The 18808-nt window shown below is 36.8% G+C and overlaps 3 protein-coding genes across 3 annotated transcripts in view; 2 read left to right on the top strand and 1 right to left on the bottom strand.

Moving 5' to 3' along the window:
- Positions 1-6: 6 nt before the first annotated feature.
- On the bottom strand, positions 7-2240 carry LOC123512811. The gene is made up of 3 exons (XM_045269405.1): positions 2203-2240; positions 1590-1918; positions 7-457 (listed from the first exon to the last, which is right to left on the bottom strand). Exons 2-3 carry the CDS (start codon positions 1904-1906, stop codon positions 292-294), a joined length of 483 nt encoding a protein of 160 aa, XP_045125340.1. The 5' UTR covers positions 1907-1918; positions 2203-2240; the 3' UTR covers positions 7-291.
- Positions 2241-7664: 5424 nt separating this feature from the next.
- LOC123512801 (replication protein A 14 kDa subunit-like) lies at positions 7665-11528 on the top strand. Its single transcript, XM_045269396.1, has 4 exons — positions 7665-7885; positions 8747-8827; positions 9293-9395; positions 9977-11528. The coding sequence occupies exons 1-4, from the start codon at positions 7787-7789 to the stop codon at positions 10045-10047; spliced, it is 354 nt and encodes a 117-aa protein (XP_045125331.1). The 5' UTR covers positions 7665-7786; the 3' UTR covers positions 10048-11528.
- A 638-nt stretch (positions 11529-12166) lies between these two features.
- LOC123512793 (39S ribosomal protein L54, mitochondrial-like) overlaps positions 12167-18808 on the top strand; it is a 7776-nt gene continuing 1134 nt past the window's right edge. The window contains exons 1-3 of the mRNA XM_045269382.1: positions 12167-12492; positions 12844-12893; positions 16611-16746. Of these exons, the coding sequence (XP_045125317.1) occupies positions 12372-12492; positions 12844-12893; positions 16611-16746 (307 nt within the window). The 5' untranslated portion in view covers positions 12167-12371. The remainder of the gene's footprint in view (positions 12493-12843; positions 12894-16610; positions 16747-18808) is intronic.

Raw genomic sequence — 18808 nt, 5'->3', positions numbered from 1 at the left:
CAATGATTATAATGGCATTCGAGTAATATTTATTCGTTTGTTTTCTCGATTCAGTGTTTGTACAAAAACGTATAAAAAATTATCTAATGAAATAAAAAAAAGTACAGAAAATTACTATGAGAAGCTATTTTGATTTGTTTTGATTTTTATGCATGAAATGATAAGATAATTAGAGAGAGAGAGAGAGAGAGAGAGAGAGAGAGAGAGAGAGAGAGAGAGAGAGAGAGAGAGAGAGAGAGAGAGAGAGAGAGAGTGTGTGTGTGTGTGTGTGTGTGTGTGTGTGTGCGTGCATCAGGGCAGATATGCAGTGACAGCACTCATGAGCTGGGCCCCGCCAAGGGTACATGTGGGGAAGGCGTGGCCACAGTTTCCCCCCGCCTCACCCAGACCACGGACGGCGCGGTATTCCCACGAGGCGCCCTCTGGCAGCACGCCCTGACCTGGGGGCACGCCGGGCCTGACAAAGCAAGTTATTGATTAAACCCTTCAGTACCAGGAAGCGTTTTCATATTGATTCTGATTATATACTATTTGGTGATTTTACAGCCTCAAAAACTTATGTGGGGATTAAAATAGTGAAGACTGTGGCTATTAATCTTCTGACTCCATAGACCCTTCCTAATTTAAATAAAATCGTTTGATCTCACCTAAAACTAGCATTTCCATATTCACTTACAGTTTGACGATTTTCTATAGCTTCAGAAACTCATGCGGGGGATTAAAATAGTGAAGACTTTGACCATTAATCTTCTGACCTCCATACAGCCTTCCTAATGTCAATAAAATGGTCTAATCACACTCAAACACTCAAGGTAAAAAAAAGCGTCCCAGTATTGAAGGGATTAAAAGGATACGTGGTGATTTAGGTCTTGATGATAGACAGTTTCATGGGAGAGGTTCCACGGTTCGAAGCGCTTTATGATACTAAGGGTACGAAGCATTGGGCAGCAGCGCCATGACAGCTGCCAGCACGCCCAGGCCACTGTCATGCTGTGCGCCGCCGTGGTATTGCAAGACTAACAAACAAGAGACATGAAAAGTACTAAGTGACGCCGACAAGACAGACAGATAAAGCACGCGTCCTTGAAGTCACACATCACCACTCCTCGATGCTTCTGTACACTCTCTCTCTCTCTCTCTCTCTCTCTCTGCCCACAGAGACAACTAGCCTGGTTTTCAACAGTTTCTCCTTTTGATAAACTAGAAATCTTGTCAATCTATCACCATAAAACTACCCTTAAAAACACGAGTATCTTCAACTATGGCCTTTGGAAAGCAGTGATGGGGAGAGAGCAAAACGTTTCATAACACGGGCCTAATCATGATGAACACACCAGAGCATCACATTCACGTATTTCTTTCTAACTAACTCTTATGCTTTATCTTTCCTCTAAGTTTTTCTCCTAGTTCTCACCTTCCACTTCTAAATTTATTTCTCTCCTATCAAGTTGTTTATCCCATACCTGTTCCTCTGTGACTCCCCTTCGTTGCTTCCATCTCATTCTCTTTCCCTCGATCGTCATTCCTCAACTCTAACCTCATGCAATCTTCACAACTCAGGTTCAGTTTGCCTATTCACGTGCACTCACCCCACGAGGTCCAGGATGTCTTTCTCCTCCTCGCTCAGTGTTTCCTGTGCGCGGCGTCCCAGCTCGCAGACCATGCGCCGCGCACACCCGCTGTCGTCCTCCTCACGAATCAAGGCCATGATACGCTCCACGGCAGCCGACTCTTCAGCAACGGCGCGACCGAAGCGACGACGACCCCCACGGAATCGTCGTCCTCTTCCTCGCCGCCGTCCAGCCAGCGCCAGCCCCGCCAAAGTCACGGCGCCAGCCAAACCAGCTACCGCCGCTCCGGCAGCGACGGCACCAGCAGCGCCCAGACCGAGGGTGATGGTGGCCATGATGGTGAGGAGCTGAGGCCAGGACAGTGAGTGAGAGAATGAGAGTGTAGAATGTGTGTTTGTGTGTTGCTGTAGGAGTGACTGTAGGAACTAATGACTGTAGAAGTGACTGCAAGCACACACACACACACACACACACACACACACACACACACACACACACACACACACTTTCTCCATCATACACAAACCACTAAAAACCAGATAAGCACAGACACAAGCATATAAACCTAAACTAAACCAAACCAAAACAAGCCAAACCAAGTCCACCTGAGTCCACATGAGCCACACATTACCTCCGTCAGTGGTAAACAACACGAGCAGGAGACAGGCAGGAGGAATACATGCCAACCTTCCCTAACACCTCTTTTATACTTCCCCAGAGTCTCCATGACCTTGCGAAAGAGAGAGATTGGTGTCTATGGGGGAAGAGTAATGCATGATATAACAGCCACGCCCTTTATCACGCCCTCAGGTAACGACTGTGGTTGATATGTCACACTTCTTATCTTCCCCTTCTCACTTTCTCTTTTCTGGTATTTGTGCATAAAACAGCTAGGGATTCTATTCGTGAGGAACCCCAGTGATTTATTTTCCTCTTTTTTTTTCTCTCTTTCCTTTGTTTCTTTTGTTTCATCTATTTTTTCTTCTTCCTCCTTTGTTGAATTTCCTTTTTAATGCAATAATAAATGTATCAATCAATCAATCCATCCATTCTGTTTCTTGTATTTGTTAAGTAAGAAACATGAACGGATTGAAGCCTTTAGGAACTCCACTGATTTTTATTTCCTCTCTTTTATCGTTTCTTCTTTAATTCTTTGTTTATTTTCATTTCCTCTCAATTTTGTTTCTCGTGTTTGTAAAATAGAAAACGAGAATGGATTATAACCTTTAAGAACACCTAATGATTTTCTTTTCCCCCTTTTTCCTGTATGATTAATTTGTCACGTTTCTCTTTTTTTCTCATAGTTTTCCCTTTTTTTCATATTTTCTCATATTTGTGCTCTTCAAAATTATAAGATGTGGATAAAGGAAAATAAAAGTTGTAACGGGTTATTGTGTGACGTCATGATTGGGTCTCCTTGTCAGTGAAAAAGTACTTGAATTTGTTACACTTCACGGTCAGCTCTCTCTCTCTCTCTCTCTCTCTCTCTCTCTCTCTCTCTCTCTCTCTCTCTCATCCTTCGTGCGCATTCATAAACAACGAAGGATATATCATGGCTGAAATATGAGCTTACCTTGTCATTGAAAGGTTATCATCATCATCGTCATCATCATCATCATCATCATCATCTTAAATGCCTTGTCATTGTAAAAGGTTTTAGTATTTTTTTAGTATGTAAAGTAAAAGAACATGAAAAACACGAGTAATTTGTGTAGCTTTTGAAAGTGAAAGAATAAATAATTTTTGAGCTTTTAAATAAGACTGGTTGAAGATTATAGACTTTGCAAAGATGTATTTCGGCATTCCAATAATAGTCTTACAACGAATCGTCATAACTAACGTGAAAAGTGAACTAATAAGTAAATAAAATAAAATGAGAGCTTAACAAATTCCTATGATGTGGGTTTTGAATACAGCATGACAGTGATATTAATAAAAGTTAGTTGACATTTTAAGAGTCTTCATGAATTTAGTGATGATCCTCATTCATAAATAACGTAAAAATAAACCAACGAATAAATAAAACACACAGCATAACAGTAATATTAAAATTTAGTTGACATTTTAAGAGTCTTCGTGATTTTAGTGATGATTTAAGTATTCTTCATAAATAACATAAAAATAAACCAATTAATAAATAAAACACGATTGAGAACCATTTAATTCATCTGTGGCTTTTGAATATAAGAATAAAAACACATAGATAAGTGAATAGATAAACAGATAAACAAATAAAACATCTCAGAACCAAACAAACTAGCGAATTAAGCAAATAAACATAAAAAAACCACAAATAACAACAAACCCTCTCGAGAACTGGAGTATAAAATTAAGACAATATAAAAACAATTAGGAATCGCTCTACAAAAACAGCCTTGTGGTGTGTACTGTTGAGGCAAGGCAGTGGACATTATACAGGAGGGGAAGCTAATATCACTGTAATAAACCAAGGCGCCTTCCTTCCGTGTTTCCTTGGCGCGTGTCACGGGAGAGAGAGCTGGATGAGTGTTGTGTGAAGGAGCCAGCCATATTGAGTTCATTAGAAACAATATATAGCTGAATAAAGATGGATAAATAGGATGTCATTATTATCATCACTATCATCATCAGGTAGTCATATTATATTCATAAGAAGCAATACAATATGAAAAGAGATGAATTAATAAGAAAAGTCATTATTATCGTCACTATCATCATCATCATTGTATTTGAGTGTCAGACAGTAGTTTTGTATTCATTAGAAGCAATACATTCAGATCGTAATACTTATATCTGAGAGAAAAGATGAATAAATAGAAAAAAATCATCATGAACATCACTATCATCATCATCATCATTGCATTTGGGTTGTCAGGCAGTCATATTGTATTCATTAGAAGCAATACAATCAAATATATCTGAAAAAAAGATGAATAAATAGAAAGATTATTATTATTATCACTATTTTTATCATCATCATCATCATTACTGTATTTGAGTGTCAGGCAGTCATATTGTATTCACTGGGAGCAATTCATTCATATAGTAATACGTAAATCTGAGAAAAGGAAGATAAAATATAAGTAGGACATTACAATTATCATCATCATCAACACAATCGTCTCTGGGTCATCATGTAATACTATAAAACCATGACATTATCTTCCCGCGTCTCATAGATCACCTGGGGCCGCGAGGAGACAGATATAGAGCACATAGGAAGTAGAAAAGGGAAAGTTAGATCATTGAGGTTTTCCGGCTGGCATTGTGAAGGTGTGGCGCTTAAATGTCTCTTCAAGCTATAGGCGGGAAGCTCAGGTATAGAATGTAATAAAACATAGTCATAAAAAAAAAAGAATGATTACGTGAGACATAAAATGAAGCCCTTTAGAAATTAGACGCATTTTTACCGTGATTTTTTTGGTTTGTGATTAGATTATTTGATTTGCATTAAGAAGGGTCTATACGTAGGTCTTAAGATTAATAGCCAGAGTCTTTACTATTTCAATCCCCAACAAAACTTTCCAGAGCTGTATAAAATCGCTAAATAGTATCCAGAATTAATTTTGAAACGTGGCATGGTACTGAAGGGGTTAAGTACCAGTAAAGATCATAAAACTACAATGTATCATTTATATTCTCTCTAAACTCATCTATTTGATACTCCAGCGAGAGGAGCATTTGATTTCACCCCTTCTGTACCAGGACGAGTTTTCATATTCATTCTGCTTACTATTTGGTGATATTATACAGCTTCAGAAACTTATGTGGGGGGATTAGAATAGTGAAGACTCTGGCCTTTAATCTTCTAACCTCCATAGACCCTTCCTAATGTGAATAAATTGGTCTAATCATACACAAATCTCAAGGTAAAATGTGTCTTAGTATTGAAGGGGTTAAGTGTGAATTAGAGCGGCATCTGAATACCAAAATGGATCTGAAGTCGTTTCTATATATTTCTGATTCTTCTTTTATTTATTTCTTGTTGATATAGTACATTTCTGCTGTTGTTTTCTTGCTGAGGTCTGCATCCCATCTCTTAGTTTGAAGTACAGTCACTCTCTTCCTTCTTGATGTCACAGTTGGCTTAGTTTTGTCAATATAGGTAGCTTCAGTAGGGAAATAAGAATAGGGTATCACAAGTCCTAACAATAACAGCCAAATAAGAAAATAATGGCAAATAGATAACAGAAAGTATGCCTCACATTATTGATTATACTTGATGCTACAGCTGGCTCGTTTTTGTCAATATTGGTAGTTTATGTTGGGAAATAAGAAAAAGAGATGGCTCATAAGAATCACCAGCCCTAATACTAAATAAATAAGAAAAAAAGAAGGCAAACAGAAAACAGACAGTATCCTCTACGCTACTAATTTCTATATCTAGCATAGTGTACGCCATAGATCACCTTTCTCAGAAACCCTCGTATTCCCAAAGACTTCTGTGCTTCGCCTCCACTATTACAAAAGGCTTTATTTAAGTTTACACGAGTTTTTGAGGTGTTTCGATGGTTCTACAGGCAGAGTGACACTATTTCTATATTGTTAACTGGAGAAACATTCTTTAAAACCCCACTAATCATCCCTGTGGCCTTGGACAATACTCATGGCGAGAGAGCAAAGTGTTTCTGATTACGGTTCAAATCTATCTTTGCATTATTCATTTGCTATTTAAACCAAGGATTCTAGATATTCCTTGTTTTAAACTAACCTTACATCTCACCGTTGTCTACATGTATCTCTCTAAAAGACGTACTCCTTCGCCGCATACTTTGGTGAATAGTAAGCAGAATGAATACACTGCTACAGTAATAAAGTAATCAATCAATCAATCAATATGGAAACGTGGCATGGTTGTACTGAAGGGGATAAGCCGACAACAGTGACACCACCGTTAGTTGTCCCATGTGTGGAGAACTAGGGGGCCAAGACTCTGAAACATTTCCTGTTGGAGTGTTCAGCTTGAGACCTAATACAGGAAAAGAAAATATATAATGTGGAAGAGACTGCATTAAACAACTACTTCTATTTGGGAGCAGAAAGGACAATATAGCAGAGACAGTGAAAATGTATATGAAAAAAAAAAAAAAAAAAAAATTGTGGTCTTTTAGAGAAGTTAGGCACTAAAAACCAAAGTGCTAAGATATCTAGGGCCAAAGAAAGGACAATAAAACAAGTAAGTGAAAAATCTAATAATGAGTGAAGGAAGAAAAGATTATGTCCAGCGCCATTGCAAAAAGCTGTACTGGAACCCTGAACCTTGTGGATTGATTGACTGATTGATTGATACATTTATTGCTGTATTAACAAGGAAATACAACAAGGGAGGAGGATGGACCTTGCCACCCACCCTCTGGACAAAGACTTAACCCTTTCGGTACTGGGACGCATTTTATACCCTGAGTTTTTGGGTATTATTAGACGATTTTATTTGAATTAGGAATGGTTTATGGAAGTCAGAAAATTAGTGGCCAGAGTCTTCACTATTCTAATCCCCACATAATATAAAGTTTCTCCTAGATCCAGCCACTCAGGGATATATCCTACATTCACTCCCAGACTGTAGGATGTTGATGTAATAAGGTGTGCAATATTAGTATTTATTTATTTACTTATATTCCTGTAATGTATACCATATATTTATTTACTTATTTATTTATTTTTTTATATTCTATCCTTATGTCTTTGTCCAGGGGGTGGGTGGCAAGGCCCATTCTCCTCCTTAGTTGTATTTCATTATTAATACAGCAATAAATGTACTAATGAATGAATCGACTCAGCTACTCTCAGGGATATACTCAGGGAATATCCTCAGTTTGCCCCCAGACTGTAGGATGTCTTAGGCAATAAGGTGTGCAATATGTGTATTTATTTATTGAAATACTTGTATTCTTTTTGTGTATACTGTCCAGAGTTGATTTTTGATACTTGAACCTTAAGTCTTTGCCCAGGGGGCGGTGGTGGCAAGGCCCATCCTCCTCCTTTGTTGTAATTATTTATTAGTTCAACAATAAATGTATCAATCAATCAATCAATCATGAATCAATCAAAATATAGATAAAAGTGGGAGCCGATACAGACCCTCAATCCACGTCCCTCTATCAAGATCGAGAATTCAAGATCAGTGAAAAACGCGGGAACAACACCCCTACCCTCACAAGACCAACAACACAACACCAGCACAACTCGTGCCTCTAGTCCCTGTGTATCTTTATTACCCACATTTAGCCATCAAGATGTCATTTAGAGAGAGTGAAGCCAGCGTGAGAGTGAACGGCGCCCTGCTGCCCATGTACACCGGCCAGAAGGTGGTGCTGGTGGGCACGGTGGAGCAGGTGAGCACTGGCCAGGAGAGGACTGTGCTGCTGGTGGTGGGGGCGGCGGGAAAAAAGCTGTTTACTGTGCTGCATTAATTTTGTCTCTGCGTGTTGATTGTGGTAGTTTTGATTATTTTTTTTGGTCAATTTACAGTTTCACCCAACCAACGATTTTCTGATGATGAACCAATTCACTACATAGCTCACCAGAAACACGTAAGCCACATCAGAAAATTGTTGGTTGGGTGAAACTAAATTGACCATTTTTTTTTTCAGAGGTAGAGAGAGAGACGGGGGAAGCGGTAAGGAGGGGCATGATTGAGAGATTTGTTTTCCTTCCTTGTTAGTCAGATAGGTAAATCTTACCAGAAGGACCTTCTTAGCTATTTTTTGATATCTCCTTCCTCCCTCAGCAAGCTTGGGTCACGTGGGGAATCGGGAGTTTTGCATGGGGGAGCTGTGTCCTCCAGGACTCCCAACATACATTGTACCAGGTCACAGTGGCTGCATGCTTACCAACAGAGGGAGAGAAAAAACTACAGATTTGCTATAAAAAATGAGTGCAAATTCATTCAAAACAGGCTGAAAACTACCAGAAACAAAATAGCTTCATCATGAATTGAGATGTTTGTGCAAGACTATAAATTTATCCAATTTATTTATATCACCACCAGGTTTTTGCTTTTCTCTTCCTTATTTTTTTCCCTTATTTTCCTTTGCTACCTTCTCCCCATATTTCTATCTTTTTTGTATTTCTCATATTTTCCTTAATTTTTTCCCATTTATTTTTCCTCCTTTACTTATATTTTTCTCTTTTTTCCTCCTCCATTTCTCACACAATTTGATGGTGATAAATCTTTCACTGCTTCCCTTCACCAGATTGACCCCTCTGGCTCCTCGCTGATGGTGAAGGCTAGTGACGGCAAAATGGTGATGGTGTCCCTGCCCAACCCCCTCCAGGTACTGCCACTCACCTTCACTTTTGTCACCATCATTATCATCATCAGAAAGTTTGGGAAGGTGTAATGGGACCTAACCTAATGGGAGATATAATGGTTAACCTTCATATAAAACTGCATAGATAGAATTAACTTATCCTAATGGAACTGAACGTAATGTAAACTATTTTCAAATGTGTAATCTGTCAATAGAGAGAGAGAGTTGGTGGGGGAGAAGGAACTTAACAAGAGATCTAATGGTTAACTTTTTATAAATAACTATGTAGATATAGAATTATCTTAACTTAATGTAAACTATTTTTACACGTGTGATCTGTCAATAGAAAGAGAGAGAGAGAGAGGGTTTATGTAATGTAATAAAAACAAGACTTAACCTAACCTAACAAACCACTCCAATAAATAAACCAATAACATAATACAATAAGACTAACCTAACCTAGTTTAATTCTTCTTCGTCAACCTACAGGAGAACTTGGAGGGTGTGATTGAGGTCCATGGCGTTGGTCAGGGGCAGAAAGTAATGTGCCAGAGTTATGTAACCTTCCCCCAGATGGAGCCCAGTGCATTTGGTGAGTGACTGTCTATATTCTCTCTCTCTCTCTCTCTCTCTCTCTCTCTCTCTCTCTCTCTCTCTCTCTCTCTCTCTCTCTCTCTCTCTCTCTCCTAAGAAACATCCTTAAAAACATGTCATTTCAGCTAGAGGCTTTCATAAGTAAGGTGAAGCATAGAAGCATTTCAGAATATGACAAATGCTGCTTTGGTAAATGATAAACACTATTAATAGATAGATAGAAGTAAGGAAGGCCATGGTGAATATTGATGCTATGATAAATAATGATAAATAGTAATAGATGAATAAGTTAAAGTAAGGAAAGGTATGGTGGGTGGTAGGGAAACACAAATTGATGCAGAGGAATGTATTCTGTAACGTTTCGGCTGAAGAATATACTCCTCTCCAGCTTTTAGGGAACTGGCAATCAAGTGGGCCTTTTTTTTTTTTATTATTATCTTTATTTTTGTTGCCCTTCGCCAGCTTCTCTTCCACAAAAAAGAAAAAAAAATCAACTTGTGTTTTCCTACCACTCTACACATTTATCTAGCTATACACAAGGGAAGGTATAAGACTGAAGTGTTTGGTGTTGTGTTACAGATGCACAGCTGTATGATGAAGCTATCCGGCTCGTTCAGTCTGTGGATGGCAACCCGTGGAAGAGCGTGTAGCAATAAGGATGAGTCTGCCATGTGTGTGTGTGTGAGGTAGTCATAAGCTGCATATATTTTAACCTTTTCCCATAGTTTTCTTTTATATAAGGGGAAAACTGACCAAGGGGAATAGGGAGTTAAAAAAGGCCCACTTAATTGTCAGTTCCCATGCTGGTACAAGAATAAATGGTTGTATTGAGTGACTTAAGTGTATGTTTGTGGAGAGATGGGCAGGCAGGACACAGATTGATAAAAGTACAACTGTTTTTTTATCTATTGTTTTTTTTACAAGCTTCATGTGTTGTCAGAATGTTGAGTTTTGATGAAGAAATGAATGAGATGATAAGAAAAAGATGATTGTTCAGATTGGGTGATTTTTATTGTGGCAGTTATTATGATGATTGTATTTTTACCTTTTTTTCTTAGGTTTTTTTTTTTTTTTTTATTTTTATGTTTAAGAGGGGAGAAATCTGGCTAAGGGCAACAAAAACTATTAAACAACAAGGCCCACTTAGATGCCAGTTCCCGAGCAGGCTTAGCGGAGGAAAGGAAAGTTATGTGTATGTTATCAGCATTTTATAGTTTCAATTTTGTTGATGAAATGTCATAATTTTTTTTTTTTTCAGCCACGATATGATGAAAAAAGTTTGGAGTGGTGGTTATTTGACTAGTTTTTTTTTATTTGTCTTATTTTCAAGTCTAGCAAGTTTGTTTATTTATTTTTTAGTTTTGTTTTTAAAAGTATCAGTGTTATTTCAGCCACAGTGTAAGGAAAGAGTTAGTTTATCTGTGTGTCAGGTTTAGTAAGTTTATTTTTTATTTTTCAGTTTTGTCTTTAAAAGTATTCATGTTATTTCAGCCACAGTGTAAGGAAAGACTAAGTTTATTTGTGTTTCAAGTTTAGCAAGTTTATTTATTTATTTTTCAGTTTTGTTTTTAAATGTATCAATGTTATTTCAGCCACAGTGTAAGGAAAGTAAGTTTATTTGTGTGTCAGGTTTAGCAAGTTTATTTTATTTTAATTTTTCTGTTTTGCTTTTTAAATGTATCAGTTGTTCAAGCCACAATATAAGGAAAAGTCTGTTTGTTTGATTTATGTGATTTCGTCTAGCAAGTTATTAATTTTTTCAGTTTTGCTTTTGAATGTATCCATGTTTATTTCAGCCACGATGTACGAAAATAAGTCTTTATTTGTCTTTCATGATTTCAAGTTTAGCTAGTTATTATTATTATTATTTATTTTATTTTTTATTTTTTATTTTTGTTTTGGAATGTATCAGTGTAATTTCAAGCACAATGTGAGGAAAGAATTATTGCAGTGGTTGTTACTTCAGTACTGTCTATGATTTAAAGTCTCTCCATCTTTTATTGTCAAGTATAGCAAGGTTAATTCACCGACAGTTTCAGGAAGCGTTCCTAAAGCTAATTGTTTTTCACTTGTGTTTATGGTTTAAGATTGTCATTCACCCTCTGAACGAAGTGAAGTACTGACACATTCATGGCAGTCTTTCATTCTTACACTGACCTTAGAACTTTTTTTCTTATTTATATTTCTTGTTAAGAGGGAAAAACTAAAAGCAACAGAAACCATTAAACTAAGGGCCACTGAGATGCCAGGCCACAAACAAAATCAGGAGAGTTAGCTAAAATAATGGGGTCTTGAAACCTTCAATTAATTAAGGTCATAGGGAGATGAGATACAGAAGCAGGCAGGGAGTTCCAGAGTGTGCCAGAGCTTGAAGAGTTGTGAGCCAGGAAAAGAAAACTTAAGAAAACACACCATTTGCTTCTTGGACAGTTTTTTTTTTTTTTATTATATTTCACAGCCAAGCCTTGTTTCTTTGTATATTAACAATTTTAGTGATCAATTAACACAAACATCACAGCTAAGATAATGAAGGCCTTGTTCTATGACAGTTTTTATTTTTTTTTGAGATCGTCTTTTTCCTTACAGATTGAGATGTTTTCGTAATTGATATTGTCTTTTTAACTTAAATCTCTCTCTCTCTCTCTCTCTCTCTCTCTCTCTCTCTCTCTCTCTCTCTCTCTCTCTCTCTCTCTGTAGGTGTGTGGATGCTGGTGAGTCATATAGAAATTAAAGGAATTGGGAAATTAAGAAATGAACTGGGAAATTAAGGACGAAAATTAATAGTACTTGGAAATTAAGAAGAAAACTGGAAAAGTAAGGAAGGAACAGGAAAATTAATAAAACTGGAAAATTAAGAAGAAAAAAACTGAAAAACTAAAAAGCAAAGAAGACAAATGAAAAAAAAAAAGGAGCCGTTGAAAAAAGGAAATCTCCCAACAAACATCAATACCACGAAGCTCAAGATCAAGAAGCCATGGCGGTGTGCAGAGGGTCCTTATTTTCCCTATTTTCCCACCACCTGAGGCCCACAGTCACTACCCACCTGCTGCCCGCCACCACCACCACCACCAGGCACTATGCTAAGCCCATGGGAGGTGAGTGGCGCCTGACAACACCTGAGAATTTTGTTGCTTTAGAATGATTTATTTTTTACCTGTTTATTTTCTCGCTAACTGTTACCTAATCTTTATAATTGCTTCCTTAAGGGTTAATGGTGACGGGGGGTGCTGGTCAGGGGCTCACTGTAGCTTGTATACGCGTATTTATTTATTTATTCAGTATTTCTCAAGCTCGTGGTGTATGATTTTTCTGTTTTATTTATTTATTTATTTTTTTCGTACAAAATTACAAGAAAAGGAAGATTACTATTTATTTTTATTTATTTCATTGCTTTGTTGTGGCATCGTTACTGTCTTGCCAACGCCTCATGACTGTCTCCTCCGCAGGGTTTGGCAAGAAGGGCAAGTTGAAGCTCGGACCGACGGTGGAGAAAGTCGTAAGTTGCCATGCGACACTTGAGGTGGTGACGGTGGATAGGTTAGGTAGTGAGGTGGTGTGACTGACCTAACCTAACCTAACCTAACCTAACCTAACCTAACCAAGCCAAGCCAAGACAAGCATGTATCTAACCTAACCTTGCAAAGCCTTAAGTAAATCCCATTCTATTTAATCTAACCTAATCCAAATCTCCAATCTAACTAACCTTATGTAACTTAGCCTAACCTAATCCTAACTCTAACTAAATCCTATTATAACCTGACCAAACTAACCTAACCTCACCTCACCTCAATGAATCTTAATTTTAAGCTAATCTGGGTAACATTAAGATCACATTTAAACCAGTCAGCATTATATTTAAGTTTAAAATGGAAAAAAATAATGTTTAAACTTCTATCAAACTCACCAACACAAAATACTAAAGAATAAAGTAAACACATCTTAACATCAACAAATTCCCAGTCAACCACATTAAAAAAAAAAAAAAATAAAAAAGATAAATAAAAAATCAAATAAAAAAAAAGCAATAATTGAAATCATGAAAGGATAAAGGACAACAAAGCAAAGAAAAAAAATGTCAAAACTTTTGATTCACCTACATTTACCATTAAAAAGAGAGAGAAAAAAAAAAACAATGACACACCAACAAACACACAGTAAACCACACCACATTCACCACCACCACACCACACCACACCACCCCATACCATACCATACCATACCATACCACACCACACCACATTCACCACCACACCACACCTCACTTAACCACACCACACCACACACACCCACACCTCACCTCACCTCACCTCACCTCACCTCACCTCACCACACCACACCACACCACACCACACCACACCACACACCACCACACTATATGATATCTACTTTATCAATAGCATAAAAACTCTTACAAAAAAATTCTCATCTCTGTGGACTGTGAAAAATAGTGGCCACATAACATATATTCTTAAAAGACTCTTTTTAAGTTAGACAGGTTTTTAAGGGTAGTTTGATATTTTTAATGAAAATGAATACAATTTCTACTTTATATATAGCAAAAGCACTCATACAAACCAAGCTCCTCATATCTGTGTACTTTGAAAATTGTGGCAACATAGCCTATATTTTAAAAAGTCTCTTGTTTCAATCACACAGGTTTTTAAGGGAGGATTGATGGTTCTATTGACAGATTAACATGATATCTACCTTATTAAAAGCAAAAACACTCTTATGAATAAAGTTTCTCATAGCTGTGAACTTAAAAAATAGTGGCCACATAAGTTGTATTTCAAAAAGACACTTGTTTCAGTATTGTGGTTTTTTAAAAGTAGTTTCTTGGTACCATTGACAGATTAACATGATTTCTACCGTATCAATAGCAAAAACACTCTTATGGATAAATTTTATCATCTCTGTGGCTTTGGAAAATAGAGGTCACATAACATATATTTTCAAAAGACTCTTGTTTCAGTCACACAGGTTTTTAAAGGTAGTTTGATGGTTCCATTGACATATTAACATGATTTCTACCTTATCAATAGCAAAAACCACAACTATGGATAAATTTCAACATCTCTTGGCTTTGGAAAATAGAGGCCGCATAACATATATTTTCAAAAGACTCTTGTTTCAATTACACAGCATTTTATGGGCAGTTTGATGGTTCTACTGACAGATTGATATGATATCTGTTTTATCAAGAGCATAAAAATTCTTACGGAAAAGGTTTCTCACATCTGTGGACTTTGAAAAATCGTGGCCACACAACCTATGTTTTTAAAAGACTTTAGCTTCACTTAGACGGGTTTTCATGGGTAGTTTGATAATTCTATTGATAGATTAATATGATTTTTACTTTATATATAGCAAAAACACTAATACGAACCAAGCTCCTCATCTCTGTAGATTTTGAAAAATAGTGGCCACAACCTGTATTTTTAAAAGACTCTTGTTTCAGTCACACAGGTTTTTAAGGAAGGTTTGATGGTTCTATTGACAGATTAACATGATATCTACCTAATCAAAAGCAAAAACACTCTTACGAACAAAGTTCCTCATAACTGTCTACTTTGAAAAGTAGTGGCCACATAAGTTGCATTTCTAAAAGACACTTGTTTTAGTATCAAGACTTTTTAATGGTAGTTTCATGGTTCCATTGACAGATTAACATGACTTCTATTTTATCAATTACAAAAACAATCATATGGATAAATTTTATCATCTTTGTAGACTTTGAAAAATAGTGGCCACATAACATATATTTTCAAAAGATTCTTGTTTCAGTCACATAGGTTTTTATTGGCAGTTTGATGGTTCTACTGATAGATTAGTATGATATCTACTTTATCAAGTCCATGAAAACTCTTACGGAAAGGGTTTATCATCTCTGTGGACTTTGAGAAATAGTAACCACATTACCTATATTTTTAAAATACTCTTGTTTCAGTTGCACAGGTTTTCCAGGGTAATTTGATAGTTTTATTGACAGATTGACATGATTTTTACCTTGTATACAGCAAAAGCACTCATACGAACCAAGTTCCTCATATCTGTGGGCTTTGAAAATTGTGGCGACATAACCTATATTTTAAAAAGATTCTTGTTTCAGTCACATGGATTTTTAAGGAGGTTTGATGGTTCTATTGACAGATTACATTGATATCTACTTAATAAAAAACAAAAGCACTTTTATGAACAAAGAACCTCATAACTGTGAACTTTGAAAAATAGAGGCTGTAGAAGCTGTATTTATAAATGAAAAATAGAGGCTGTAGAAGCTGTATTTATAAAAGTCTCTTGTTTCAGTAACACAGTTTTTGAGGGTAGTTTCATGGTTCCATTGACAGATTAACATGATTTCTACCTTATCAATAGCAAAAACACTCTTACGGATAAACTTTATCATCTCTGTGCTCTCTGAAAATAGTGGCAACATCAAATATATTTTAAAAAGACTCTTGTTTCAGTCACACAGGTTTTTAAGGAAGGTTTGATGGTTCTATTGACAGATTAACATGATATCTACCTATTCAAAAGCAAAAACACCCTTACGAATAAAGTTCCTCATAACTGTCTGCTTTGAAAAATAGTGGCCACTTCAGTTGTATTTCTAAAAGACTCTTGTTTCAGTATCATGGTTTTTTAATGGTAATTTCATGTTTCCATTGACTGATTAATATGACATCTACCTTATCAATAGCACAAACAGTCTTATGGATAAATTTGATTATCTTTGTGGACTGTGTGAAAAATAGTGGCTACTTAACATATTTTGAAAAGACTCTTGTTTCAGTTACACCAGTTTTCAAGGGTAGTTTTTTGGTTCTATTGACAGATTAACATGATTTCTATTCTAAGTATATTTAAGTTTGAAACAGAAAAAAATTGTTAAAACGTCTATGAAAATCACCAACACAGCACTAGACAGGAAGGTAAATACAGCTGAACGAACATCTATAGATTCCCAGTTAACCACACTAAAAAGAAAAAAAAAAAAGAAAAGAAAAAAAAAAAAAAGAAAAATAACTGAAACCATGAAAGGATAATGGACAAAGAAAGAAAAAACCATCAAAACTTGTACAAAAACATCAAAACTTGTAACTAACACCATTAAAAAAAAGATGAATAAATAAAATAACAACATAACACCAACAAGCTTACAGTAAAGCACCACCACCACCACCACACTGACCACCACCACCACCACCCACAGCGCCTGTCCGTGGAGACCGACACAGAGAAGCTGGTGAGTCAAGTGTGCGGCTCCCACCCTGTGAAGGAAGGACGGGAGGACATCAAGCTGAAGGATGACGTGGAGTACCCTGATTGGCTGTGGGAACTGAGGACAGGTGAGATGGCCAGGTGTGATGGTGAAGGATGGTGAAGTGACGATTAAGGGTGTTTTTTTGTTTTGTTTTTGTTTTGTGTTTGTTTTGTTTTGCTACTTTTGTGTTTCTTAATTGTTGTTCTTTTCTTCTCCTTTGTTTCTTAATGGGTGTTTCATTTTCCTCCTTTGTCTATTAAGGGTGAGTTTTTGTGTGTTGTGTTTCTTAACCCTCTCAGTACCATGATGTGTTTCTATATTTATTCATTTTTTCATAGTAATATTTTATACAACTTCAGAAACTTATGTGGAGGATTAGATTATTGAAGACTGTGGCCATTAATTTTCTGACCTCCATAGACTCTTCCTAATGTCAATAAAATGGTCTAATTGTATACATTTTCATTCATTCTGGTTACTATATGGTGATCTTATACAGCTTCAGAAAGTTAAGTGGGGATTAAAATAGTGTAGAATGTTGTCATTAATCTTCTGCCCTCCATAGACCCTTTCCTAATGTCACCAAAATGGTCTAATCGTACATAAAACTAGCATTTTCATATTCATTCTGCTTACTATTTGGTGATTTTATACAACTTCACAAACTTATATGGGGATGGAAATAGTAAAGACTCTGGCGTTAATCTTCTGCCCTCCATAGACCCTTCCTAATGAAAGTAAAACTGTCTAATCATATCCAAAAACTCAAGGTAGAAATGTGTCCCGGTACTGAAGGGGTTAAGATGTCGGGTATGGAAGGGAAGGTTAAGGAAGTGTGTGAGAAGAGAAAGATGTTGGATATGGAAGAGGGAGAGTTGAAGGAAGTGTATAAAAGAAGCAGTGAATGAGAGAGTAATGGTTTAAGGTAAGGAAGAAAAATTAAGGGGAAGTGATGGTGTGTGAGGAGAGCAGTGAATATGGAAAGGGGAAAGATTAAGGGGACATTTATGAAGAGGGAAATGAATGAGAGAGTAATGGTGTTGGGTGAGGAAGGAAAATTAAGGGGAAGTGAAGGTGTGTGAGGAGAATAATGAATAAAACTAATAGATATTGAAGGGAAAAGATTAATGGGATGTTTGTGAAGAGAGCAATGAATGAGATAGTAATGGTGTGGTGAGTGCTGCGCCAATAATGACCTTTAAAAAATTGGATAAACTTATGAATGGGATGATAGATGGAATTAAGTAGATTTGCTCATACAGAGATTGGCCACATGTAGGTCTGACAGCCACTTGCAACTTCCCTCCTTGCATTATGTTCCTATGTTCTTAGAGTGTCAGGTGAAGAAAGAAGGTTAGAGGGAGTTTGTGGAGAGAGCAGTGAATAAAAGAAATGGTGTCTGGTATAGAAGGGGGAGAGTTAGGGGAAATTTGTGAAGAGAGCTGTGAATGAGAGAATAATGGTGTCAGATATAGAAAGGCGAGAATTAAGGGAAAGTTTATGAAGAGAGCAGTGAATGAGAGTAATGGTGTCTGATATAGAAAGGGGAAAGATTAAGGGGAAATGTGTGAAGAGAGCTGTGAATAAGAGAATAATGGTGTCAGATATAGAAAGGAGAGAATTAAGGGGAAGTTTATGAAGAGAGCAGTGAATGAGAGTAATGGTGTCTGATATAGAAAGGGGAAAGACTAAGGGGAAATTTGTGAAGAGAGCTGTGAATGAGAGAATAATGGTGTCAGATATAGAAAGGAGAGAATTAAGGGGAAGTTTATGAAGAGAGCAGTGAATGAGAGTAATGGTGTCTGATATAGAAAGGGGAAAGATTAAGGGGAAATGTGTGAAGAGAGCTGTGAATAAGAGAGTAATAGTGACATATGGAAAGGGAGAAAAATTAAAGGGAAGTGTGAGATAGCTATGAATGAGAGAGTAATGGTATCAGGTAATGAAAAGGGAAAGTGTGTAAAAGGAGCAGGGAAGGAAGGAATTTTAAGGGGGAGTTTGTGAAAAGAATTATGAATGAGAGAGTAATGGTGTCGGATAAGGAAGGAAACGTAGTGGAAAGTAACGGTGTATGAGGAGAGGAAAACAGTGAATGAGAGTAATGATTTGTGTCTGAAAAGAATCTGTCTGTCTTTCATTGTTCCCTC

Source organism: Portunus trituberculatus, chromosome 4 (genome assembly GCF_017591435.1).
Source record: "Portunus trituberculatus isolate SZX2019 chromosome 4, ASM1759143v1, whole genome shotgun sequence".
In the NCBI taxonomy this organism is placed as follows: Eukaryota; Metazoa; Arthropoda; class Malacostraca; order Decapoda; family Portunidae; genus Portunus; species Portunus trituberculatus.
Note: the sequence above shows the minus strand (reverse complement) of the source record. Positions and strands in the feature narration are given on the sequence as shown.